Source organism: Poecilia latipinna, unplaced genomic scaffold (genome assembly GCF_001443285.1).
Source record: "Poecilia latipinna isolate Pla-1442-1.1 unplaced genomic scaffold, P_latipinna-1.0 Scaffold697, whole genome shotgun sequence".
Lineage (NCBI taxonomy): Eukaryota > Metazoa > Chordata > Actinopteri > Cyprinodontiformes > Poeciliidae > Poecilia > Poecilia latipinna.
The window spans coordinates 98,585-121,037 of NW_015113313.1; the positions used below are offsets into that span (position 1 = coordinate 98,585).

The 22,453-nt window shown below is 41.6% G+C and overlaps 1 protein-coding gene and 1 long non-coding RNA gene across 4 annotated transcripts in view; one reads left to right on the forward strand and one right to left on the reverse strand.

The window, feature by feature from the left end:
• The window catches only part of aatkb (apoptosis-associated tyrosine kinase b), a 59,778-nt gene that overhangs the window by 15,091 nt on the left and 22,234 nt on the right, over nucleotides 1–22,453 (reverse strand). For 2 of the 3 annotated variants that reach the window (XM_015044892.1, XM_015044889.1), the window contains exons 2-3: nucleotides 9,122–9,255; nucleotides 2,066–2,207 (exon numbers count right to left, since the gene is read on the reverse strand). In XM_015044892.1, the coding sequence (XP_014900378.1) occupies nucleotides 2,066–2,207; nucleotides 9,122–9,166 (187 nt within the window). In that variant the 5' untranslated portion in view covers nucleotides 9,167–9,255. Of the gene's footprint in view, nucleotides 1–2,065; nucleotides 2,208–5,250; nucleotides 5,532–9,121; nucleotides 9,256–22,453 lie in introns of those variants that run through there. The other variant, XM_015044890.1, reaches the window with a different exon arrangement.
• Nucleotides 2,603–9,172, forward strand: LOC106955008 (uncharacterized). The gene is made up of 4 exons (XR_001426481.1): nucleotides 2,603–3,727; nucleotides 8,493–8,601; nucleotides 8,780–8,964; nucleotides 9,092–9,172. It is a non-coding gene; the product is annotated as an uncharacterized LOC106955008 (long non-coding RNA).

A 22,453-nucleotide genomic window follows, 5' to 3' on the forward strand; every position in this document is an offset into this window, starting at 1 on the left:
TCCTACAGCACTGATGGCTTATTAAGACCTCCACCTACTCAGTAACACTGGCTGAGAGCAGGCGCTTAACGCAGGGCAGCCAAACACTTCCATGTTGACGGCTTATGAGAAATCTCAGACCTCGTTCTACGCTCCCTGAACCGTTAGATCTCCTCGGTCTCGTTCGGTCTCGGATTTGGCGCCTTCGCCCTCCATTTTTATTTCTTTTGTTCTCTTATTCGTTTTTCTCCACTGGGGCGCCAAAGTTTTTGACTACATTAATCTTTTGCACGTTTTGCTGCATTACCTCAAGCTTCCATTTGTTTAACACAAAGCAGGAGGAGGAGACCCGTGGTGGACCCGAGGGAGTCGCAGAGCCGAAGTTACAATGCAAAACACAGTGTGTGGAGAAAAGCTGATGCTGCACGTCGCCTTGCGGCTTCGTGTCATTTCATAGGTTTTCTTCAGAAGGGGCAGAGAAGCTGGACAGAGTTAATGAGAAGATGTTTGAGTCAAATGCAGAACAATCCTGGAAGGAAGCCTGTTAGCAGCTGCAAAATAAAAAAAGAGAAAAGAAACCACTTGAAACTGTGGAGGATGTTTACTTCCCAGCAGGACACCAACACTAAACACACAACCAGAGTTACAGTGGTTAATATTGAAGCATATTCCTTTGTGAGAATGGCCCAGTCAAAGTCCAAACCTTAAGTTCAGATTTGAAAATTGAAACCCTACATCTACGTCCACTTTGACCAAATTTGAGCTGGCTCTAGATGTGCAGAACGGGTAGAAACATTAACAAGAGACTTGCAGCTGCAACTGCAACACAATACACGTGTTGGGTCACTGCTGAACATAAATGCATGCCACCATGTTGGTCTATTCCATAAAATCCTCCCCCCCCCCCAAAAAAAACACATCGAAGTTTGTGGCTGTTGCAAAAGTTTCAACACTTTTGCAAGGTACGGCGTTCATCATTGCTGTGAAAACAGTTTAAGCTCCGTTTGTGCACAAGTGGCTGCAGAAAAAGCAACGCCGCATTATGTCAGAATGACACAAAGTTCCTGAAAGTTCCCTTAAAACTGAAAGCAGCACCGTGCATCTGATCCAGTTACTCCATAAAAACTAAAATCAATATCTTAAAATGATGTCAGAGGGTGAGGTTGTCCCAGCGGCGCAGTAATGAATCCCTGCCTGCTGTGGCTGCTTCGACATATGGTTTCTATCTTACGCCGAGGACAAAACATGTGTTCAGCAGTCGGTTCGCTTGACGAAAGGCAAACATGTGCAGAAAGATTTGCTTTTCACTTTCCCTACGAAACTTCTTCAAAAAAAAAAAAACATTCAGCGGGACAAATGAGATGATGAATTTCATAGATTCAGAGACGCAGCAGACGTAACAGCAGTTTGAATTAGCTTAGAAATAAATAAGAGAATAAATTTCCTCCAGGATTCTTTGTGCTTGCGAGAGTCGGATCCACCAAGTCTCGTGTCACGAGTTTATCAGGCAGGATCGCTCCCCATAATGCACAACAACTCACATTGTTCCTGAGAGGCAGAAGCACTGGGAGAGGAATACTCTCACTGGGGTTTTGTGCTCTCACATGCCTCACATACCAGCAAACTGCAGCGTAGGCCGACTGCCTGGACGCTATTATGCAACTTGCAGATGTTTGTGGGAGAAAGTTAAAGAGTTCATTCTGCAGTTGCCCTGCAGCGATGAATTATGGGATAGGTGGAGGCCCAACTGACCAGCATCAGGGCGGTGCTCACTCCGGGGAAACGCGGCTCTCCTCAGGCTCCTTTTTTTTTGCTCTCACACCCTTCAAATGTGTGTGTGTGTGTCTGTGTGTGTGCGTGTTTGTGTGTAACAATCTGGCACCTCTGCAGAGCTGCTGCTAGGCTTGCATCATCAATGATATCATGATTAGGTATTGTTCAACAGCGCATTCATCTTCTCAGTCATCGTCGACATCCATCACAGTTAAAGCTGCAGAGGCACACGAAGTGCTGACCTTGTAGGATAGGGAGGCGCGTTGGTGGAGTTTTGGAGGGCGAGAGGAGAGGGAGCCGAGCTTTGACTCACCAGATCGGGCCGGCTGCTTGGTGGTCGGCAGGGAAACCTCGGTGAGCGGCAGGACGTAGACGTCCGGAGTGCCCTGGGAGACGGTGGAGGCCAAGGTGGACATGTCTGCGTGGTACTCGTCACAGTCCACATTCTCGAATTCCTTAAACAAGAAAAACACACAAACTCTTTAAAAGATGTACAGATGAGCCTGCTACTTGAGTCGGAAAAGGAAACAATGTTTTTATTATCTCTATTGTTTTCAACCTACTCAATGTCGGGAATTTTAAAATGTTAATTTTCTAACTTTCTACGAGAGCCAGCTGTGCTACAATGCTAAAGCTACTTCCGTGTGAACGAAAGATGTAGTTTCAGATTCAATGCTGATTTAAACAAAAACCTCATTTAGAGATTTTCACCACAGTTCAAAAAATCTCAGTTAAACTGATTAGGTTTCAACTTCAAAGCTTATTTTTACATCAATTTGATTTCATAAAGTGCTACAGCTAATGTAATTTTTGTTAAACTCTTCATTAATAATGCAATGAAGCAATGAAATAGAAAAAAGATGCACTATACTTTGCATCTTTTTTTTATGTCTGAATCTTGTTTGTCTAGCTGCCGTATCTGATCGCCACCACCAGGGGGAGCTACCCACTTCTCATGCTATTTCCCGACATAAATAGCAGAGTATTTGAGTGAACTGACCTTTAGCCACCATGTAGCCAACATGTCGTATGTATACCACTATTGCCTGTTGATGCAAATCCAACACAATCATAATTTTTCCTAAATTTCACACTAAAACAGATAGCAGTTAAGTTACAAGGGATAAAAGGGCTTTAAGTTTGTCACTGAAAAAGTTAAAATATACGTCCTTCATAAAGACGAAGTGGAGTCTGATGACAGTTTCTATTTCTGCCGGGTTGATTCTGGGTCTACATGGCCAAATGTTTGTTTTCCCAAAGTGTCCTGAAGTAAGCTCCAGTCTGGAGTTTACTATAATAATAAATAAATAATAATGTACTAATGTGATGAGTAAATAATTATCATCTGTTGGTCAAATAAAGTAAATGTACTGGTTTCACTTATTTTGAATGACTTGAGCAACCAGATATCTTTGATTTTCCGCTGATATAAAACGTGGAACGTGTCTGGTTTTTCTGGCCCAAAAGTCGAAGCGGAGCCGAGATAAACTGCAGCAAGCTGTGCTGGCCCGGTTCTGTTTTCCTGTGAGGCCATTGGAGAGTCAGAGCGTAAACAGAGCCGGTCCGTTAAATCCAGGGATTATTAGCTCCGAGGCTACATGTTTCTCACTCCTAAACTTCACAGATCAGACTGCAGATATTGATCCTCAGGAACCGTTTGGAAATCAGACCGCAGACGAACGCTTCTCCTTTTTACTTCAAAAACAACTTTTTATGTTTTACAAAGAACAAACAGTGGCGAAATAAATCAGATTATCTTTTTCTGAATGTGACAGTGTGAACCCGTCTGTTTAACTCGCATCCCCTTCTCAGGGCACTACAGCGATCTGCGCCTGTAATCTAATTAAAACAATGATGAGATGTCAGAGAGAAACCATTGGAGAGGCCAGAGGGTCATGGAACGTGATGCAACACAGCGCTGCCCCTCCCCAACGTACTGCTGCGAAACTGCTAGTCAGCTATCAAAGGAATAAAGGTAAAAACATGATTTTAATTATGAAAACAAAGACATGTAAAAAGTGAAAATCTGCCGTTCTGGATGTGAAAACATTCAGCACTGAGAATAATCAGCTGATGTGGTTCGGGAATATGATGAAATGCCTTCTGGATGCCTCGTCGACTAAGACGAGACCTTAAAGATGATCCAGGAATGAGGAGCAGGGATGTGCTGATGGACAGATGAATATCAGTTTCCTTCCCTTTTTTTAACACTTTATTTTCAGATTTTAATAATACGAAACTGACAGCAGACAGATATAAGACACACTAACAGCACATACCAACCAGCAGTGCGTCGTTTGAACACCAAATGTGGAGAAGAAGAAAAAAAAAACCCAGCTGCAAATTATAGAAGCAAGATGTATATATCCTGGTGTAAACATCTAGATCTGAAATTGTGACAACCAATTATCTCATAGTGACAGAGCTACTCTGTGAATTATAATGTATTAACATAATCAAGAAGTTCTAGTACTTATTATTACGTCTCTCAGCCATCGGATAAAAGACTGTCGAATATCCTTCCTGGTAAAGAGTATCAGGAACCAAAGGCAATGGTATTAGACTGATGAGAGGTTTGTTGGGTTAGGATCCAAATCTCTTTTACAGACATGAGAGACGTTTCAGTACCTGTTTTGATCTAAAGTAACTCGATGGATGTTGCAGACTACCTGCCCGACTAATCGCTATCTTTTTCCTTCAAGTTACAAAACTGTGAGAATTTTACACTGTCTTCAGAAATGAAGTCAAGTTGTTCTGTAAGAACCAAAAGTAAAATATCACTCCAAGTCTTTTCAGAAGACACTGATAACGTCTTCTGAAAGATTTCTTTTGTCCGCGGTGAACAGCAGCACAGCTGAGGATGGGGAGGAGGGAGGGAGGCAGTTGGCTGCGTCCACAGGCCGGATGTCAGAATAAAAGTCCCTCAGATGGGATCTGGAGGGCTGCGGGGTCCCATCACTGGAAAAATGTGACCCGCTGCAGCCCTCTGCAACACCCACACAAACACATGCGCACATAAACACCTCCGTCTCCCGCTTCCTCCTGTCCCCCAGGAATGCGAGCACACACACACACACACACACACACACACACACACACACAGGCCCCGGACCCCTCCTTTTGCCTCCACTCCAAACCTTCACACGGCCCCGCTCGCCCCCTCTCTCACATCCAACATGTGTTTTCAGTCTCTGCAGCCACACTCTGTCACAAACATACACAATGTTGCATTTAAAAAAACAACAAAAAAAAACTCGACGTGGCGCTCAGTTTGCTTCCTTCTTCTCTGAAAAAATTCAATTTTGTGAACTGCAAATAATCTCTTCTCCAAACAGTCAAAATAAATCAAGAAATATGTCATTGCAGAGAGAACTTTGCAACCTTTCAACACATGCATTAAACTGGGATGCAACATTTTCAACTTTGCAATGAATACATTTTTTTAACAAATCTTCTAATTGAATTCTTCTGAAAATTTGAAGTCCTGCATGAGCTTACCTTCTCCCAAAGATGACAAACACCCCCAAATTCATCATTTCAGCCTTTTTCTTGGTTTCCCACAACCACACACACACACACACACACACACACACACACTGAGAGGTGATGAGGATGGCTGAGGGAGTGAAAAGTTTCATCATTCTGCTGAGAGAAGAAGAGGAAGAAGCTCTGCAGCTGACCACAGACTGTCCCCAAGTCTGCCAGGATGGAGGGATGAAGGGGAGAAAAAGCTAACAGAGGAAGGGAGAAAGGAAGAGGGAGGAGCGCAGAGGCTCCCAGTGCACAGCCTGGAGCGGACCTCTGGTCATCTGGAGAGGGAGAGGAAAGACGCCAAGGCCTCCCAAAAATGTGAGAAAACATACAAAGAGGAGGAGGAGGAGGAAGGAGAGGAGGGGTTCACATACTGCACATGTGACATCACTGGATGTCTTCGTGTCTGTCCTGAAAACTCCTGCAGGACAGTCACCCCGATGTGTACCGAGAAAAACATGAGCGCTATAAGCCAAAGTCTGACTCTGATGTTTCACATTTAGTCCAAGATGTAATTAAAAACAGTCAGAGTGGATTTTCCTGTTTATCTCTACGGCTTCAGGCGTTTTACTGCGACGCTTCTGCAGCGTTTTGTGTTAAAACTGCATAATGTCGCAGAAAAAAACGTGGGCTTTTCAGAATCGCGAAATCTCACTTGGAAACCTGATTTTCAAGTTTCCGTTTCAAGAGTCAGAACAGAATCTACTGTTACATAAATATCACTAACGTCAAGCTTTTTACTACTCATTTAAATCACTCTTCACTAAGAGAGAGCAATTAAACAACTTCAGGCATTCTTAAACACAGGAGTTTTGTCCACAAATGTTCAAAACTATGCAAGCTTAAAAATAAAAATAGACCTCTGGCTAATATTTGGGTATATTTCAGACGTTTTGAAGCTGTCAACAAACTCTGGCTCAGTATTTGACTACTTTTCCTGGCAGTGTTGGTGGAGATCATTTAAATTGGTTGGTACCAGCAGATTTCAGAAAGCCATATTTAAGACTTTTTAGGATCTTAAATGAAATGAAATTTAAGACAGAAAAAACACCATGTACTGGGCCTCAAACATAGTCCACAACTTCTCAGTTACGCTTTTGTCATTTTTACACCAATGGCAAACATTTATCAGATGCAGTCGGCATTTGCTGAACTTTTGCAACGTGACAAATTATTGGAATTAATAAAAATGGACATAAAAGTACAAACTGTGGAACTCGTGAGATTTTCACTTTTCAGATCTGTTTTTTTTTTTTCGTCTAAATGAACTCCAACAGCCAGTAGCATTGGCAGATGCTCCATCACAGGACGAGTCCTTGTCTGTTTTTTTTTTTTCAGTAACACAGAAAGCCTTTTCTATCTTCGCCCTTGAAGTCTTTTTTTTTTCTTCGTCTCTTTGAAATTCCCTCTTCCTCCTCTGTCAGAGGCAAATGGGGCCCTGAGGCCGGAGGCACTGTGAGCTCATGAGAAAACCCTTCCTCACACACACTCAGTCCTCCTCTGTTCCCACAATCCCCTCACCGCACTCTGAACACACCCTGAACACACCTGAACACACCTTCATCACACCTTGATCACACCCTGAACACACCTTGATCACACCCTGAACACACCTTAATCACACCCTGAACACACCTTAATCACACCCTGAACACACCTTAATCACACTCTGACAGGTTTCAGACGAGTGACCATCATAAAGTCAAACAAAGTTAAAGAGGAAACTATCTTCAATCAGAAGCAGCAGTCTGAAGTGGTTTTGGTCATGAATAGGGTGAGGTCTGGTCACATCAATTTTCCTTCCCTATGTATTAAAATTATTATTAATAAAATGTGTAACACTTTATTTGAAGGGTTGTACATAGGACTGACATTACACTGTTATAAACATGTCATAACACCTGGTATGAACATGAAGGAGTCTGATGACTGGTGTGATGAAGTGTCATTCGGTAAATAATGAGGCTTTTAATGCAAAGTTGTACTAAAGTCCATTAAAAGTCTCAACTTTGCAACATTATTTACCGAATGACAACCGTCATAATCATTCAATAAGACGTCTTTATGTTCATAACCGGTGTTATGACAGTATTATGTCAGTCTTATGCACACCCCTTCAAATAAAGTGTTACCATGAAAGGCCAGAAAACATTCAGCAGTAACCAGTTTTGTGTGAAGAAGTAAATCTCACTGTGGATTTCTGAAGGCAGCTACCCTTCGACAACTAAAAATATTGGTTGTGACTCTCGTCAAACTGAACAAGATAGTGTTTGACACTACAGGATTAGATTCACTAAGACAAATAATTAAAAAAAAGATTAAAATTCCTGAATTAGTTTAGGTTGTTCCGGGTGTAGACGGGACTGTTTCAGACCTGGATCCGGTTCTTCTCCGTCACATCTTCCAGCTCTTCCAGTAAAATGTCTGATCTTCCTGTCTCTGTTGTTATTTTTACAGCTGATTGCGGGGCAGGCAGACAGTTAATTTAATCAGGGCAAATTGCAGTTTGCTGTGGGTTCCTGCAAATGGGTTTAATCTTACAGTTCTAATCAGCTAAGTGAGTCTTTATGAACCGTCTTTGCATGATTGTGGATGTAAAGCAGAATATAAGAAGGAAATAGTGGAGAGGATTCACAAAATGACCGTTTTTAAATCACTCTGAACCAGCAGAGAGTTGTGGATCCTGCAGCACTTTAGTCAGGTCTTCAGCATTTAAAATAAATGAGCTGGTGTTAATTTAGATCCAAACCACAGCAGCAGCACAGAGGATCCTCACATTCAGTCAGACATACCTGACAAATAGCATGAAAACTTAAAAAAAGAGGAGAAAATAGCAGAAAATGTGAAGATGTACCCAGAGGCTAAACGCTCCTGATCATTAAACCAATCCCTCATCTCTCCAAGCCTTTGAGCAAAAATTGTTTATCTTTATCTGCTGCGTTCAACACAGTTTAACCAAGTAAACACTGTTTAAGCCGACGATAACTACGTTAATTTGTTGCATTATTTTGTAAAACAAAGTGTGGAATAACTCAATCTCTCCTGCCAAATCCCAGCAGAGAGGCTTGTTGTGGAGGAACTCTCAGAAGTTCTAATGAGCTGCATTAAACATGAAGAAACTCGTTCCTCTGTAGACTGTTTTCCCAAAAACACATTTTCATTCTTATTCTCATGCTGAGATCTTCAGATGTTCTGTTTGGACCCAACAGGAGCCTAAAAGCAGCAGATATTCCTACGGCTGACAGTCCTTGTCAAATACCAGCTGAACATAAGCAGTCGTGGCACCGAGCTGCTGAAAGCTGGTTCAACTGTCTGCAGGTATCAATGATGCATGAATGTTTATATCTAGGATTTAAGAAAATAAGTTTATCAAACATCAGTTTTCACTTGTGTGAACTCCACAGCAAGCAAAAAATAAATAAAAATAAAAATAAAAAACAACGTATGCCACCATTTTTTCTTCTTCTGCCCTATTTCACTTGGCGCCGTGACCCAGTTGGTTTCTCTGTTGCGTCCACAAGGCGGTCATGCAGCGCTGCGGGGCCCGCACCGCTCCACAAACACAAACTCATCCCGCTTTGTTTGCTGCTCTTCCTGCTTCCCATCTGCATAAACAACACCGGATGGCTTCCATCCAGCGGACGAAGAGATGCAGCGAATCCCTCTGTCCACTCAGCTTCAGTGAGTAACTCCAGATTAAATTTCACTTTACCATTTGTGTGCTTTTAAAGTTTTTTTAAGCCTTCATTTAATATAACTGTACGCTGTTCTAATTCTTTTAAAAATAGATTTGCTCGTCTTTTCTCAGTTTTTATCCAAAGCTCATCATGCTTCCCACCTTGAACCCCATCTTGCCCTTCTTGCAGCAGAGGCACGCCAGCATGAGGAAGACGAAGGTGAAGAGACCCGAGAAGGAGATGGCCACCACAGCCAGAGAGGACGACCAGGAGAGCTCGCTCAGTGGAGCGCCATCTGCAGGACACAGAGAGCAAAGCACAATGTCAGCTGCTGAACTCAACGCTGTGTGATAATCTGATAAGGTGCGTGTTGGAGCATGTTGTAATTTATATCAGCAGCAAGACTAAAAAGCATTAAAAACGGAGGGTTTTCTGTTGCCTTTTTGATGAATGTTCTGCTGTAGAGATGTTTGCATGTTTGATTTAAAACCTAGCATCTTGCTTGTGTTGGGAATGAAATACTCTGAGACAATATAGTCCTGCAGATTTTACTCACAGAACAATAAAGTCGAAAGTCGAATAAAAGCCCGGCCCCATAACGCAGGCAGCACATTTTCTGCTCCACCTCGCTTTTTCATTAAAGTTTTATTTAGGGGGCCCAGAAGTGATTTTCTTATAAATACATTTCTCTAAATTTCATCTGTTTCCCCCCCAAATAAAGTTCAGACTGAATACATTAGGAATTTATGAGGTTGTGAATAAAGTTTAAAGATATTTTTGTGTCACTGCGACACTGCAGTGGCCCAGAAACACACTTGCACTGTGAAACGTCGGCCTGAGAACACCCAGACCTTTACTTGAATTTAAACTTTTTAAGTATGATCTGCTAGGCTTTTTCATAAGAATCCAACAGACCTGACAGTGCAGCGCTGCATCGAGAGCATTCAGATGGAAACTGAAGGAGTCCCGGTTCAATGAGGAATGTTACATCGACTCAATGTTTGCAATATTTTTGCAAGAACTTTAAGGTTATTTCTATTTTTTATGAATGACAAGAAAGCAGAGTAGTAATTCATGAGCAGCTTTAATTTTGAACTATGAAGCTGAAGTTAAGGAAATGATCACAGCAGAGGAGAAAACAGAAACAATAATTTACAACAAAGCAGAATCACAGAAACCATCGGAGATGTTGAACCCCCCCCCACCCAAAAAAAAAAACCCCAAAAAAACAAACAGAAAATTTAAGAAAGAAATTCTCGACTAAGAATTAAACACATCAAAGGCCGTGATCCAGAAAAATAGAGGTTCATTCAATTATGTCGACGCATCTTTGAGACAAATTATCTGCAGTTTATATAAATATTTTTTTTTAGAGATTTCAGGCTCACTTCCAGAGCACAAAGAACGAGATGTTGTGACAGACAAGCTGTCCAGATGTAAGGCCAGCAGAGAGCAGCATAAAATCTAGAACAAGAGTTTTTGTCTAGTTTCTGGTGCAAATACCTTCACACACTCAAAACAAGACAAAACTAACTTAGAAGTAACTTTCTTTTTTACAAACTAGAGGAGCTTTTTAAAGTTATTATCCCTTCTAGTTCCACTGGCAGATTATTTCACTTATAAAAATACATGTTTCCATGTAATAAGTGAACAAATTTGGCAGAGAAAGTAGTATTTTCTCATATAAGATCCTATATATTCCTCAAATGTATGTTAGTTTGTGTATTACTACATTGCAAGCGTGCCAATATATTTGTACTAAAACTAGACCAAAAATACTTGGTGAAATTTTGTGTTTTTACAAAACAAAAAGTGCAGAAGTGAAATGTATTTAAATATACAGAATATTGCTAGCTAATTTTCTGGCTGCATGGAAGATACTTGAAGGTTTAAGGAGACAAAATATAGAAAGAACAAAAATATGATTTAAGCTATATCTTCACAAACTGAGTAAATGTTGAAAATAGTAATTTAGCTGCGGCTTGACCAGTATTATGTGTTTTAGGATTTATCGAACCAAAAAATGCACTAAAAAAAAGTTTTTTTTGGCTTTTTGCATCTTTATAAATATTGCATTTTGCTTTAAAAAAAAAAAAGTAGAATAACCCAGTGCGTTGTGTTTTAATTTACAGATGAAAGAATCTGCCTGTGATTTGACGGATGTGCAGCGTTTCGTTTGCAGATGCATTCAGCAAAGTCTTCGGGGCAGCGCGCGTCGCTGGAAGAAAAACCAAGGAGCCCTGGAGTTAAATCCGAAGTGAGACATAGAGGTAAACAACATAAAAGTTTAATGCATTTAAGGAATCACATTTGTTCTCCCCGTCGAGCCGTTTCTATTGGACCGTTTCCCGTTTTCCATCCCATCGAGTCCCTTTGACCACAACCATGAAGCAGGAAGCTCACCGCCGGGGAGACGGCTTCGAGCATCTCCTCCCGCCTCACCAGCAACCCGCTTGCAGCATCACTACAGCTTTCATTTCCCTCACTTTCCGACGGCTACCCGAAATGCAAATGGTTACCATGGAAACAGAAAGCCAAGCAGGATTGCTTTTAGCTGTAAATCTCTCACATCGATTCTGCCGACAGCCCTGCCACCCAGCTGCACACGCACGCACGCACGCACGCACGCACGCACACACACACACACACACACACACACACACACACACACACACTTGGTGCTGCTGATCCACTACATTCTGGTGCAACTTGCTCTCATGACTATCCAGCATTCAAGCTCTTAGTTTAATTGGAAAGAGAGTAAACACTGTTGTATAAAGAGGCTGCTTGGCACAAGTAAGAGGGAATTATAGTAGAGAAATAATAATAATAACAATGACAAAAACATGGTCATTTTAACTGAAACAAATGGTCAGATCTGGGCATTTTGAGATTTTATTTCACCTAGTGCTACTTTCACATTTGTGTCCTCCTTCTGCACTATAAAGTGCAACATGAAGCCGTGTGCAGCTCTATATGAGGAACTATCCGGAGCGCTGAAATGCTACATAAGGCCATTCAGATTTAATTACTCGTTTGTCAGGGGGATAATTATGGAGAGCCAAGGATATTCTTACCAAGTTGTGGTTTATGTAAAACTCCCACGCTTCCCACCTCACCCAGCAGCAGAAAACAGAGCCTGACTGTGCGAGTACTATTAATATTTAAAGATGCAGCCGCGGTGCCTGTGCAGGAAAGCTTTTAAATCCTGGCACTACGTGAGTTTTTTGAGCAAATACAGGGGGCCCAGAGAAACGGCTAACAGAAACGCAGCCTCGCAAACGGGTTTCAGGATTTTAGACCGACATAAAGAAGCACATTTTGGTGAAGTGGAAGGAAAATGAAAATGAGAACAACTGCTTCGAGATTTTTAGTGATAAATCAAAAAGGCGAAGTTTACAAATAAAATAGAGGGCGACCAATATATTTTAGAAGTCCCCTGTTTAGTCAAGAGAGTTGTGTGATTTAATCATGAACACAGCGGAAAGGTCAGGAAGAGGTTGCTGGGAAGATTAATGGAGCTGGAAGAAAACCTGTTATGGTGGCAAAAGACTTGAGACCGGGGCGGAGATTCACCTCAGCAGAACCACAACCCGAAACATCGGATGTTCAACCGATTCATTATATTGATTAATCAAATGTTGTGTTTTTGAAGATTTAATTTATGGAAAATCTGGATTTTTTTTCCCTCCACCAATGCCCTTCTTCAGAGTGACATTAACTCTCCCAAGACCTACCATCTTTTTTATTTTTTTTATTTATTTTTTTTTACAGCTTGAATGATTGAAATAAGAGCCAGTTTTTTAAAGATATTTTCTGTAATTTGTAAATTTTTCTTAAAGGAAAAGAGTTGGGGTGAAAAAAAACTGATTAAGATTGGAATTTTAGATAAAAAAAAAAAATCTGATTTTATCTTAAGCCAGATTCAGCCAGTTCTAGGCTGAATACAAGCCACACTTTTCAGATCCTAATTTGTAAAAAAAAAAAAAAAAAAAAAAAAAAAAAAAAAAAAAAAAAAGAGAGAGAGAGAGAGAATCCATTACCTACTAATTGTACACTCCTGGTGTCATAAAGTCTACTACATAATTTAATGAAGTTGTTTGCAAACAGCATCAAAGTGGCATAAAAATTTGACTTTGAATACTATACCTGATATTTTACAACACTTTGTTACCCTTTAATTTGATTATTTTTAAAGGTTTTTGTGGCTCTAGTGGCTTTTATTCAACAGTAGATTGAAATGAATAAGAGGAGAAGGAGAGAATTGTTTTGGGAACTTAACCTCGTATATGACGCATCTAAGCCATGTGGTTCTCCTCCACTGTATTTTATCTTTATTACTAAGGACAAAAGCACTTCACCACAGTGCAAGACGCTGCACCTCATACAGATTTCCTAAAAAAAACTAATCTTGAGGTAGATATGCAATTTTAAGTCTTGTACCACTAGATTCCACTTAGTCATACACCTGTTCAAATATATTTTCTATATTTTCTGCAGTCTGTACAACAAGGAGAGTAGAGAATAAAATCCTTTGCCTGGTTAAGATGGTTGCAGCAGTGACAGGAAAAAGGAAGGACATCAGTTTAAGGCTGATTTATTCAGATGAAGAGGCCACAGAGGTAAAGCAAACAGGTGCAGCAGAAAGCTGACGGCAGCAGTTCTTATTTGAAGACAGATAAAAAGGAAATGAAAGAAGGAAAATTAATGTGAGGAACTGGAGCAGTGGCACCAGAACAGCTCCGAGGCCCGACGCAACCCAAACAGTCATCAATGATCCAATAACCCACCAACAAATACCTCTCCACCGCATTTTCTCCTGCAGATATGGAAAATTCACGCGGCCGACTGCCAATTCAAATAAAACCGAGAAGATTCACCCCTCTTAATGAGACAAAATCCAACGAGACAAATGCGTGTGCTGAAGGACACGCACTCAAACACACGACGCGTTTTTGGAGATGCTGCGTTCCCTCTGCCAGCGGTACGAGCGCCACGACACTTCTGGCCTCGAGCCATTTTGCGTCTCCCAAGGCAGAAAAAAGCTGGTGCACATGTCGACGACTGAAAAGAAGAAAATGGGGAGAGACAACAAGGGGTTGGAAGAATTCAAGAAAGCCCCAAAGAGCTCCGATCTCTGCAGCACTCGGAGCTGCGGCCGCTTCGCTTTCCGTGCAGGGGGAGTCCAAACTGAGGCGATCCGACAGGTTCACGTGTTTGTTCTGCTGGAGCAGGACGAGAAGAGGGATAAACAGTCGGTGGGGATTTCTGCAGCCTGATGAGAGCTCTGTCCTGTGTTTCTTCCTGAAAACGCCGTCCAGTGTGACTTTTTATGAGCTAAATATCTTCTTGTAAGGTCAAAAATGGACCCAAAGCTACACAGCAGTCAGGTTAGATTAGGTAAGGCTGGTAACCCGGAAACTTCATGTCACTGTCATCACAGACATGATTTAAGTGAAATCTGCAAAGGTCTACAGCATCCTGATATTTAACGACCTTATATTTCATGTCATCTAGTCGCAAAAGAAATGAAAATGTCAACCTTCCTGTGAAAAAATCTCGATGTTTGCACTTTTTTATGGCAACTTAAGAAGCTTAAATGCTTGGAGTGCTTGACTTCGTTATATATAGCACTATAATGTGCTGTTTTCTATAGTTAAATGTAATCTATTGGATAAACCACTGGCTCTGTCTGCTGCAGAAAAGACTCACTTAAGATCCAAACTGTCCCTTTTACAGCATTTCAGAACAGCGCAGAAAACTCTTCCTACACATTTTTTTGTTATTTCTCAGACTGAAGAAAGTGATGATGAGAAACATTTTAATGGCTTTTGCCAGTTGCAAGTGATGCGATATTTAAAACTTATTTTGTTTTTTGCATGCGCTTTGTGATCTCGTTAACGCTTTGCTACAGAAATGCAGTTGATTAGGTAACAAGCTACAATGCAATGTTGAAATGCATGATGATGTTTTGGACAAAGATTTCTAGTGGAAACGGCGATGGATCTGGAAGAAAGTGTCCCTTCTGGCTGACGGAGATTTGATCTACATTTACAATTCGCATACATAAATAAAGGCTCATAAATCAGAGTTAGTACGTTTTACTGCTGCTGCTCTGTAGCTCAAGTCATGAAAACATCAAAGACGCACAAATTGCTGCCGCCGACCTTGCGTGGAACAAACTGAGAAGTCATTTAAAATTTTAAAATCTTTTCAGGGCTGTTAGCTTTGTTTTTTTTTTTTTAAATCTGTCGCTCTGAGTCAAATATGTCATGTTCTGTAGCTAATAACATCTGTAGCGTTCTGTCTCTGAAATGTCAGACTTGCCCTCTGAAGTTAAGTAAACTCTCCGGGACGGACAAAGAGGAAGAAGAGCTTCCTTTCGCCGTCGGCGGTAAGTGGATCACGCTTCTATGGGCTAAACGTTTTGTGTTTGAAATGTTCAAATGAAATCTGAAAAGTGAAAAGGTGGATTTCTAAAACCTGAAAGCGAGCGTGCTCTCATGTTTCTGACCCAGTGACGCACAACATGGCAGCGATGTTTTCTGAGGAACAGGAAGTCGGCTGTACTGGTTGAACTGGGCTAGTGCGTCAGTCCGTCATATCACGGGACAAAACGGACAGCAGCGCGACCGTTTCGTCCACCTGGATCAGCCGAGCTCTTCAGACGCTACGTATCCTTCATGCAGCCGCAGCTCAGTGCAGACAGAAGTGAGAACTTCTGAAGGGCTGGACTGAATCCAGAGGAAGATTCTGTAAAGCGATCCCAATTAGGGATGAAGGAAGCCGAACAACCCAAGAGGCTCATCTTAGAACGCGGCCCGGACAGGCGAGGTAACGTGATCGGCATCATGAAGCCGCTGAAAGGATGGAAAATATCTTTATAGCAGGAATCATTACAGTTACCGAGGCTTAAGGAGAAGAAATGAAAGGATTTCTGTTGGTTCGCAAACGTGAGGGTGAACAAGACAGAAACCACAAAGAGAATGCAAGAAAAGGATTTAAGTCAAGATGCAGATTTGGCTGATGGCAGCTTTAAAGGTCAGCCTCTTCCTCTCGTACTTCCAACTGAGGACAACTGAACCGGCTCACGTTGTTTCACACAGCTGGAAGTTGCTGCTTGTTACTTAATGAGCATCGAGAAGTAGGGAATATTTTACTAAAACCAAACTGGAAGGCATGGCCAAAAATTAGGAATCATGTTGAACACCAAGAGAAATATATTTTTTGAACCTTCACTGTGGGATTCTGGAGCAGGTAATGGCTTCACCCGTCCATCAGTCATCGCCATGGGAACAAGTCCTGTGTCCCGAGGGACTGACAAAGAACCAAACAGGTCGTCAGAAAACCGGGAGACGATTCACAGACGACAGGTTAGTTTTTATAGTTTTTAGCTCTGTGTCTCCGTCAGAAATATTACTGTATCGATCAAATCAAAGCAGCTTTATCCGTATTCTGCCAAATTCCATCAATGTGAAAAGACGTTCAGTGTTATTTAATTTCAAGAAACACTCGATGGAATGCAGAGGGAACTATTTATTAATATTTCAGCAGTTTTTTGCATGGGTTTTATCAATACATTCTGCCACAGCAGCTTTTTGAGGATATTTATGATCCTGATGTGGCCCAAAAAGAAAATGGTTATGCCTGTCACCATAAAGTTTGGTGGATGATAAATTGTCCCAGAACTTGCTGCGATAAAGGATAACATTGTTGTTTTAAGACTGTAACGGCAGTAATGGCATAAAAATGCAAGAACATATTCTCAAATATCAACAACCTTTAAACTCTAATGAACATTTAAACACTGGAACCAGGAGACATTTGGAAAGTCCAAGATAAATAATGAAAACTACAAATAAAATGAATTATGGAGTCTCTGTAAGCAAAATTGTCTTTTAAAAAAAGAGATGGAGAGTTGAGCCAGATTGAAAATCTGTATCGGTCAGTTTTTGGTAAAAGAGAGAGAGAGAAAAACGATGAATCAAGCAAATGAAAATGATTGAGTTTATTTTAATTTATCATGTGATTAACTGATTTATTGTTTAGTGTGACAGGCCTACCTGTGGTGTAGCATTTTTCTCTGCAGCAGTGCTGTGATTACTGTCAAAGACTTGATGTGTTTTATACCTAAGCTCAGGTAATAAGTGGTCCAAAACAAAAAATAAATAAATAAATATTTTTTCTTAATTTTTTTCTTCATGTTGACATGCACACATACTTTAAGGCCTCGTGTGTGTGTGTGTGTGTGTGTGTGTGTGTGTGTGTGTGTGTGTGTGTGTGTGTGTGTGTGTCAGAAATTCAGCGTCAGAGTGGTCTGCAGGATCAGCAGACAAGCCACACTTTGATTGTTACTTTGAGCTAATGGAGTGGAAAAAGGCTGTGCAAGTGTCCTGGGTAAGTTTTACTGCTAAAGTAGTCCAGCTTTATCCCTATACTCTTAAAAAAAAAAATCCCTCTCCAAAGTGAAATAAGAAAATAAAAGACCTGGAGGCTGTAAACAGAAGATAAGGAACGGATACAATCGATACAAGCTCCTCGCTGCGATGTCTGCATGAGTGTATCTGTGCGCCAAAGCGGTGACAGAGATAAAGCTTCAGCTCTCACAGCCAACACAGACGCAACGTCACAAACGCTGGCAGAGGGCGGATAAATCATCGCTCCCGTCTCCGGCCCGCTGCTGCTGCTGCTGCTGCTGACACCACACTTTCTGCCGGGGACGGAGGCCGGGCATGACAACGAGAGGAGTCATCATTCCCGAAGAAATCACACAGATGCAGAATGTGATGGTGACAGGAGGGGAAACAGACGGACGAAGGTAGCTAATCCAGCGTGATTGGGTTCAAACAGCGCGTGAAATGGACAACGCCGACGGTCTGACGGTGAAGTGTCAGAGGTCAAAGTGCGAGGCGATCCGGTCGCTCGCAGGAACGACGGCGACGCTCACATTTCCGCGGACAAACAAACGACACCGACAGCAATCTGAATGTCAACACGACCGGAGGTTCACGAGCAGCTGCCGCGGCGACTGACTCACGCGGAGCCGGTAAAAAAAAAAAAAAGATGCAACGAATACATAAAAATCAGCTGGTTTCTATGGCGACGTCTTCCCTGAAATCCAGTTCAGACTCATTAAAATGCTCGCAGAGGCCGACCCAGGAAGAAAAGAAAAACAACTGAACGACGACAATCAAGTATTTTCCCCTCACTCAAAGGCTGAACAAAAAAATACAGATGAAATGTTTTTATGAACACTTCCAGGAGGCGTAATTACCACTCTGAAGGTTTTTTATTATTATTATTATTTTCGCTGCAGAAAATTGGCCTCAGTCTCTGAACAATAAGTGAGTCAAAGCCAAAATAGTACGTTTGTCTTTCGTTCCTTTCTTTTCTTCCCCGCAAATCACTGTAAGACATTAGAAATTAGTTTGTGAAGTCCTTTTGCTCTAAATAAGTCCTTAAATAAATGTAACTTTATTTGATTAATACATCTGTGATTGCACACAATAAATTGGACTGATAGAATAATTCTTGTTAGAAGGAACTTACAGAACCGTGTCTTGTATCTATGTGTGTGAAAATGAAGAGAAATAAGTGGAACCTGTGGTTTTTTTAATAAATCACAGTGGGCATTTTAGGATCCATGGCAAGATAATAATAAAAAAAACATCACACCTGGTAACATCGATTTGACAGATGACAAGTTGTGATTAATTTTGACAGCTTAAACCGCAGTAAAAAAACAAAAAACAAAACTCAAGTTTATATTTTCTGACAGCTCTTCTTCAATACACAGTTTGTTTTTCCTAATGGGAAATAAACTCCTTCCAAAGAAATGCTTTTTTTTTTCAACAAATGTTAATGCTCCACTGATGCCTTTTTCTGCAGAAACAGTTTCACCTCAGATATTTGTGTGTTTGTTGAAGCTGCAAATTCAAAGGTGATAAAGAGGCAGTGTTACGTAAAATCGACTGCTTTGAGCCTTACGGCATGTTCTAAAGTTATTCCCTCATTGAAAACAAACCTGCAGTGTTGCCTTGATTCTAACATGAGAAATACTGTAATCACTCAGCTCCTTCAGACTAGCAGCAGCAATTAGCAAACATCTGGTGGAACTTCGCATCAGCTGAGCTCATTTTATGAGCCACTTTTCAGAGTACAAACGTTTTTAAAGGGTTAATAGAGGAGCGACGATGACTTTCTGAAGGTGGAGTTTAACAAAGAGCAGAAGATTTTAAAGAGACAGAGGCCCAATTTTAAGCCGTTAAATCACAAAGTCAAATGTCTTTAAAGTCACATTTGATATTTGTAGCATTTTTTTTATAACAACTGAAGATAACACAGTTACTTTATTGTGCTATAGCGAGGCTGGAAAATGCATAATAGTGCCCCTTAAATCCAATAAATATTCCATCTATTCAGATTATACAAAAAAAGACCAAAAAACTTCTTGAGCAGATCAAAAGATTAGATAAACAAAATAAACCTTTTCATGTCAAAAAAAAACAACAACTTACATTTTGTCAGTTTTCCATAGATTCCTCACAATCATGCCATTTTACTTTCACCTCTCCTCTAAATGTCTTCACCTTTCTCTTCTATTTCGCAGCTCTCCTCATCCTGCTGCTCTTTAGCGGCTACAGTGTGGATGCTGCACTAAACGATGCTGAGCATTAGTGACTCATGTGGGAGTTGGGCCTTCCCTGCTTGCTGCATCAGGCGGCCCACGTAGAGGAAACTAAATTACACAGGAAGCTGGGATCCTGAGCTCCCAACATGGAGCGGGGCAGGAACATGGGTCCCTGGAGTCGCCGTGTTTTCCACGCTGTTTGACAGCAGAAATGAAAGAGAGGGGGCGGCGGGGTGGAGGTATACCCTCGTCTGCCCCAACAAAGGCTTGGCTCTTACTAAAGTCCAACTCCCCCCCTGAGGCTGGGTTTCGACCCCTCCATCGGCTCACCTGCACCGTCTAGCACAGACTACACTTTATCTCTGTCCAACTGAGTTTCACCTTCTTTACTTTTCCTAAAATGCTCCCTCCCCTTTCACAGTTCACCTAGTTTCTCTTTCACTCGTTCCCAGCGGGATGGTAAAGGTTTGAACGAGCTCCACCTTTAGAGCAGTGCTCTGCTCTGCGTCCAACCGTAACTTTCTGATTGATAGACTGGAAAGATTGGAGTGTTTTGGTACTGAGGTAATCTGCTTCAGAACACCCAGATTAAGTTGTGTTATTAAAGAAATCTGAAAAAGCAAAGATCATCAGTGGGGTTCCTCAAGGCTGTACTTTCAGGCCACCCTGGTTTATCATCTATATGCTCCCATTGTGGCACTACAGTATCATTTGCGACACACGTGCTGATGACATACGGCTCTATGTTTCCGTGTCACTGCATGACCACGGTCCCTTACAGTCACTGAGTTAAGTGTGTTTTTAATATCAATAAATGAATGGATCAGAATGTCCTCAAAACTTATGCAGGTAAAACAAAAGTCACAGTTTTTGGTGTCAAAATCCAAGGTTAGAAGTTGGCACTCAAACAGACGCTGAATGAGAAAGCGAGGAATCCGAGGCACCATCTTTTAAAACATTGGTGAAATGAAGTTTCCCTTGTCAAAACCAGACACAGCAAAACTGGTGCATGCATCTGTCTTTACTAGTCTTTGGAAAACAAACAGAAAATACCAATCATGCAGCTGTAGCTCATCTGAAATGCTGATGTGATGAACTTTGGTCAGCACATCAAGGTTTAGCTCAAAGCTGTTAGCAATCCTCTGTCATTTTTCTCTTTCGATGCCCGACTTGTTGCTCATCACGTGAGCTTCAGTTTACTCTTTAATATTTAAACCAAAGCTGTGGAGTGCATCTGACTGTGTGTGACAACGCAGTGATCTCTGTGTGCGCGTGTGATCCGTTAAAAGGTCAAAACACAAAGAGAAGCAGCAGCGCGATCTGTTCCCTCTGACCTCCCATCACATAGAAAAACATAAAGGGCACTGCTTTGTTTGTACTCTCCTTTTATTCTCATCCTGAAATGGCTTTTCTCCTGGGACGATGTGATTTTATGGTATGAACGCATGCAAGTGGGTTTGTTTCTGTGCTTTTGTTCTCTGAGATTAGGAGCGCTTAATAATTCAAAAACAAACGATTAAGATTGGGAAAAAAAGATTTTATACGGTTGTTGCTTATTGAAGCCAAAATTGCAAACTTCTTTCCCAACAGCTACACAAACTGGATCATGGAAATTATGAAGCAATGTGGAAAAGAGAAGTCTGAAGTTCTTCAACCAGAAATCAAAGGCCGAGTTCCTCTGGCTGAAGGATTTTGAATCGTGGGGTGTGTTTGGTTTTCACACAAATAGCTTTTCCAGTTTGACCTCATCTCTGTGAAGCAGTTTGAACAGATTTAGAATCAGGTGCAGGCCAGATCGTTTTTAATATGTACCGAGATGTAAAATCCTTTAATTGTAAGAGGGTGTGTTTTGCTTTTCTCATTAGAACAGTGATGATTGTAAATGTGTGTACATCTTTAAACATCCATAATTTGTCACGGCTCAGTCTGATATTTAAACTCTCATGGCATCAGGACTTTACCCGTGAAGGAACTCAAGTTTCAATAAAGGAAATCTACTGTAAACGGCCTAAATCATCTGCAATAATGCAGGTAATTGTCCCTAAAATTCCCAAGAAAATTGGGATGGATCACCTTTTGAGTCCCTATTAGCGTTTCTGCAGCATCATCACATTTGTCACAGCGGGAGGCAGCTCATCCAAACCCCTTTTCTAGATCTTGTAATATGCAGCGAGCAGCTTCACTGAGCAGAGTAATTGTCAAGATGTCAACTAGAGAATATCACTCAGTGTGTGTGTTTGCAGAGAAAGCTTGGCATTTATCACGTCCGTGAAGCTGCAGCAGCAACACACGCACACACACAAAGGGGGATTGTGGTCCTCTGAAGCTTGCAGCTCGTGTGTTGCTGCAGCGAAGCGTGAAAACATAACAAGAGCTCGTGTAGGTGCAGCACCATTAAGCGTGCACGTTTAGATTGCATTAAAGTGGAAGAACAGGGAAAAGGCCTGATGACGCCGCGTAACACAGACCAGAGGAAGTTATGCAAGACGGCGCACCTGGGTAAACCTGGGAGAACGAAGCGGAAAGCCGTCCTGCTGTTTGAGGTTTTATCTGGATGAATCATCTCAGCTGCTGAGTCTTAATGACTTGGAAAACACATACCACCACAGATCAGACAGTGGAGCTGGTTACGCTTCACTCTCTGCTCTGGCCCGCCTCTCCGTCGCCCCTCTTCTCCCTGTTCTCACCCTCCTCAGACTCTGAGTGCAGCTGAATCTTTACAGTCAGCTGGATCAGAACAAATCTCTCCGTTGCTGCCGGCTCTCAGCGCACACACTCAGATATATCACATCTCGGATATCAAGCGAGAGAGACGTTGCGTAACACTCTTCTCGCACTCTTCGTCGTCATTAGCGGGGCTATA